Genomic DNA, 4,802 nt, shown 5'->3' on the forward strand with positions numbered 1-4,802 from the left:
AGCCCCTACACTGATGAGCACCAAGGGAAAAAGGTGAAGACCCAGAAGCACTCCAATTACCTGCTTGTGTTTGATACCATCTAAAACAAATTTGTCATCACACAAGACATGGTTCCAGGAATGTTTAGTCCGTTTGTCTCTGATGAGACCAAGATAAATACGTTTCAGATGCTGGGAAAGGAGTAGACAGTAGGAAACAAGACTGTCCACTTCAAAGAGACTGGGCAAAGGATGACTGGAGCACACAGTATACATTTATTTTATTGTGGTGCCAGCATGACTAGTGTTGATGTAGTGGACCCCCAATTTTTGTCTTTTTGTTATTCCCTTATTATTCCCTGATTCGCATTCCCTGTCTTTTTGTTGTCCTGTCAGAAGTTGTGTTTTGCTTTAATCGTGCTGTTGCACGTTTTCGCCACTAGATGGCATCATAGGACCAGCCTATGAGTTAAGTAGCCAGTGACTAAGGTCACGCGAGAAGAACGAAACTGAGAAGTGACAGTTGTTGTTGGGATTCTGAAGGCAGCGGTTACGCTGTCAGTTGTATGTTTTTGGTCCTGAGAAAGATTGTAAATAAACCGCAAAGAACCCATCGAAAACCCAACACACACTTGAGGACATTCATTCATTCAAGTGTGCAACATTGACGCAGTGAGTCTTCTTCAGAGTCAAGATGTCATGTTGACTGAAGAAGACGCACAGTGTTTAAACACTAGTCATACTTGCACTACAGTAAAACTATTTTTTGGATGACGTGAAGCGTGTGTGGTAGCAGTAACCAAGTGAGTAGCACAGGAAAAAGTTGCATGTCAACATGCACTTTAACTACTGAAGTAGATCCCGACCCTCTAATGGCATGTTTTATTTTAGGGTGTTCTCACTTTTGATCAGGGGGGGCGCGCAATTGTTAGTAAAATCAGTATTGCATATGAAATACTTGCATAAATAAAAGTTAAGGGTAATTTACAGCATATACAACACAATTGATGAGCCAACTAACCTTTAATGAGGATATGTCTTTTCAAAGTAACCATGCGATTTGATCCAACAAAGTAATCAGCCAACGGATATGGGTCACAGAGGTCAGTGATGGCCACAAGCTTTAATTCTCTTGCTGGTGACAGACTCAGCTCAAAGGCTCTGTAATGGTCATTGTACCACCCGCAAAGTAATTTCACAAAGAGGAGCAGCTCTTCATTTTCAACACACATCTCAATGACTTCAGCAAATTCAGTCAATCCACTGATTGATCCATAAGTCACAATCATCCCTTTCTCATAGTGTATGCCACTACTGCATGCCCTTTTGGTAAGGCGGACCACAGATGCATTGGGAAATTTTGCCAGAAAAGCCTGTGCCACGTCCTCCTTCAGGACACTGACTGGTACAGTGGACACATGGGGTACATCAAGGGTTGATTTGCCGTATGAGGGGGAGGTCATGTGGAAAGCCAGCATAAATTGGTGTTTCGAGGCCAAAGTCAGTGGTACATTCTTAAAGCAATTTGTGTGCTTCACAACACGCTTAAAGAAACTATGCTTCGATTCAAATCGAAGTGTCCAGAGTGTACCTAGAGGGCCAAAATTCCTAATCAAGACAGGATAATGCTCCACTAGATGGTGCTTGGGGAGGAGTTGAACGTCAGGGAACAATGCCTTGTATCTGGTCCTGTGCTCAATTATTTTGCTCTGGAGATACGAAATCGATTCGTCTGTGTGCACTGGGCCAAAAACAAGCTCGACGATGTCTTTGAGGTCCATTAACACAAGCCATGCAGGCTCATCATTTGGAACAACTGAGCCGATCAAAAATGGCAGCAGCCTTATAAGGCACCAATTCTCGTGAACATTTCCACCGATAGTTTTACGAGCAGTGATGTTCTGTGGCAGTGCATGGGGTTTGTTCGTTTTATCTGACCACTTATAAGGGAAAGACAAAATGGCTTGATTCAAATCGTGCAGTGTGAAAAGCTTCTTTGATATCATTGACCCCAAGCAGTATGCAAGCTCGACAGGAACAATCCCTTCAAGAAGGTCGTGGGCAGCATCTGGAGGATATCCAGAGACAACATGAAAAAAAGATAGGGATTTTGTCAAAAAACACTCCCGTTTCACTCCGCAGCAGTGCACATTAGTCTCAAGAGCAGTTTTAACATGAGAAGCGTAACTGTCTTTCGTTCTGAGGCTAAAAGTTCCAGATGTGAAAGGGACGGATTGCGTTTCAGCACGTTTTGCTGTACAAAACCGACAACAATATTCGCCTGAAAAATTCTCCACAAAACCGGCAATGCCGTGGGCACCCAAGTTGTCTGCCACAATACAATGCACTGTGCCTTTAAGACACTTTCCTAGAAGAGGTACATACACACCAAAGTCTTCCAGCACTTTCACATCACGCAGGAGAGGTTCTAACACTTTGTTAAACCCGTATGTTTTGATATCAACACTTTTGCAAAGCACTGTAAGGAAAATTGACGATAATGATGAGTGGGAACCAGGTGGTAGGTTTCCTAAAACCCAGTAAATTCCACAAAGCTTGTGTTTGTTTCTAGATGTCCCAAGAACATTGCAGGTTTCATAGTCATCTACGAAGAGGCGCAATGACAATCTCAGTTCATCTGAATTCAAAAAAGCATTACTCCTGAAATATACACCATCTTCAGGAGCCCTTAATTCAAACAAAGGTTCTAGCTGAGATTCCTGCTGACCTCTATGGTTGTCAATGACTTTATCAAGAATCGCTTGGCAGTTTAGGGTGTTCTGCAAAGACTTCAGTAGGGGAACGTATTGAAAAGTACGTTTTTTCTTGTGGTCTAGAGTGTAAGTAACTGGTTCCACAACATCAAATTCTTTCTTGTAAAACACTTTACGTTGGTAAGTGGTACTGAGTGAGCCACCCTTTTCAATGGCTTGATGAACTGGGCTAGATATTGCTGCAGTAACTATTTCAGTTACCACTGAGTCATCAATCTGTAGGTTGTGACTTTCAAGTATTGCATTTAATGAACCACGGAAAAGAGATGCTGATGCAGTGGTCAGTAAGAAGTGGAGGTTCTGTAAAAAATCATCAATTGCTGTACCTGGCACAAGCACCAAATGTTCCAATTTCAGTAATGCTGCAGCAAGCTCCTTCTGAAGTGTATTTGGAACTGGACTGTGAGGGACCGCTTGTTCTACAGGTGGTAAATCCTCTTCTACACCCTCTGTAACACCCAAATCAGATGACGATGGAGGTAAGGGTACAGCAGTTCTCCTAACAATTTCAGGTCTAAAATCAGCTAGGGTATGTGGATTATGGAGGCGACTTTTGTGAGACTTAAATGTGCCATAAACACTTGTTTGAAAAGTACAGCCAGTGAACATGCAAGACACAACTTCATTTTTCCTCAGATGTGTGTTGACATGAATGAAGTACTCCCTTTCGTTTGGCAAATTGGAACAGCTACATAGATGACACGAGAAGGTGTTTAACTGATCTAAGGTCTGGCCTAATTGTGTGCCGTGCACTCTACTCTGGTGAACAATCAGAGCGTTCCACGTTTTAAAAGTACAGGGACAATCTGTATATGTGCAGGGGTAGTTTGTGGTGCGGCCAAAGTGGGGATGGTGGAGTTTGTAATGAGCAAGTAGATCAGACCTACTTTGAACAGCTGATTCACATCCCTTGCACTGCCACATTTACTGTGAAAGAGAACACAGAAAGGGAGGTTGATATACCAATACAGAATATGAACACAGACACACAACAATATGATCACAGCATGCATTTAAATTAATGACTCAAATGTAATATGTATTGTCCTGTGTGCAGCTTGAAAAACTCAGCGTTGCTCGTCTTACAAAAGTACACAAGCATATTAATGACCAACAACATTTATGACCATGTAGCATTGACCAGTTATTAAAGGTTCAGTTTAGTGAAGAAAGAGATGGAAGTACAACACAATAACAAAAAGGAGGAGGGACAGAGAAAGTGGAAGAGTTAGAAAAAAAACTAAAAACTCAATGGAGAAGAAAAGGAGAGGGAAGTAGGAAAACAAGATTAACCTTCGAAAGGATAGAAAGTATGGGGGGGGGAGACAAAAGGAAGAAGTTAGTGACCAAGAGAACAGGTGTGTGCGTGTGTATAAAATCATCAATTGCTGTAACTTACCTGGTACATGCATCGAATGTTCCAATTTCAGTAATGCTGCAGGAAGCTCGTTCTGAAGTGTATTTGGAACTGGACCAGTTTGCTCTACAGGTGGTAAATCTACATGCTCTGCAACACCCAAAATCAGATGATAGTATTACTGGTATTAAAAAGTACAAAAGCACATTAAATGCACGAAGACTTATGACCATATAGCATTAGACAGTTAAAGAGTTAAGTAAATGTATCCAGTTATGCAATGCTAACCAGTGACTGTCAGATAAGCAAAATGCTCCTTTGGCTGTTTACAGCAGGGTTTCAAAAGACCGTTTTTCGAATATGATCCATCAAAAAGCTTCAGCATGTATTCTCCAGTTCAACTCTAGACTACCAGGTTGCAAAACACTCCCTGCACTTTCTTTACAGTGAAAACTATTGGGCACCGTGGTGGAAAGGAAAACAGAATTAAAAACTAAATCCCCAAGTGATGTTCAACCTGAACGAATTAAGAAGATACAGAATACTCAATAGGCTACTCACCACACCAAACAAAACTACTTCACCAAATGACGATTTGCGAGCACATTATTTACAAAACCGAACACATATTAGGACAGCTGCGTGCACGTGACTTTAGCTTGCACAAATTCCCCTGTCACAACGTCCATAAC

General features: G+C 41.7%; 1 protein-coding gene across 1 annotated transcript; it reads right to left on the reverse strand.

Moving 5' to 3' along the window:
* Positions 1-2,025: 2,025 nt before the first annotated feature.
* On the reverse strand, positions 2,026-4,569 carry LOC134440004 (uncharacterized). The gene is made up of 3 exons (XM_063189930.1): positions 4,153-4,569; positions 2,344-3,680; positions 2,026-2,047 (listed from the first exon to the last, which is right to left on the reverse strand). Exons 2-3 carry the CDS (start codon positions 3,675-3,677, stop codon positions 2,026-2,028), a joined length of 1,356 nt encoding a protein of 451 aa, XP_063046000.1. The 5' UTR covers positions 3,678-3,680; positions 4,153-4,569.
* Between the last annotated feature and the right edge of the window lie 233 nt (positions 4,570-4,802).

Source organism: Engraulis encrasicolus, chromosome 23 (genome assembly GCF_034702125.1).
Source record: "Engraulis encrasicolus isolate BLACKSEA-1 chromosome 23, IST_EnEncr_1.0, whole genome shotgun sequence".
In the NCBI taxonomy this organism is placed as follows: Eukaryota; Metazoa; Chordata; class Actinopteri; order Clupeiformes; family Engraulidae; genus Engraulis; species Engraulis encrasicolus.

Bases quoted from the DNA above. Each gene is read 5' to 3' on its own strand.
- LOC134440004 (XM_063189930.1), bottom strand. From the start codon at position 3,677: ATGTGGCAGTGCAAGGGATGTGAATCAGCTGTTCAAAGTAGGTCTGAT. The intron at 2,048-2,343 runs GTGTCTTAAAGG...GATATCCTCCAG, and splicing joins TATGTACCTCTTCTAGGAAA to ATGCTGCCCACGACCTTCTT.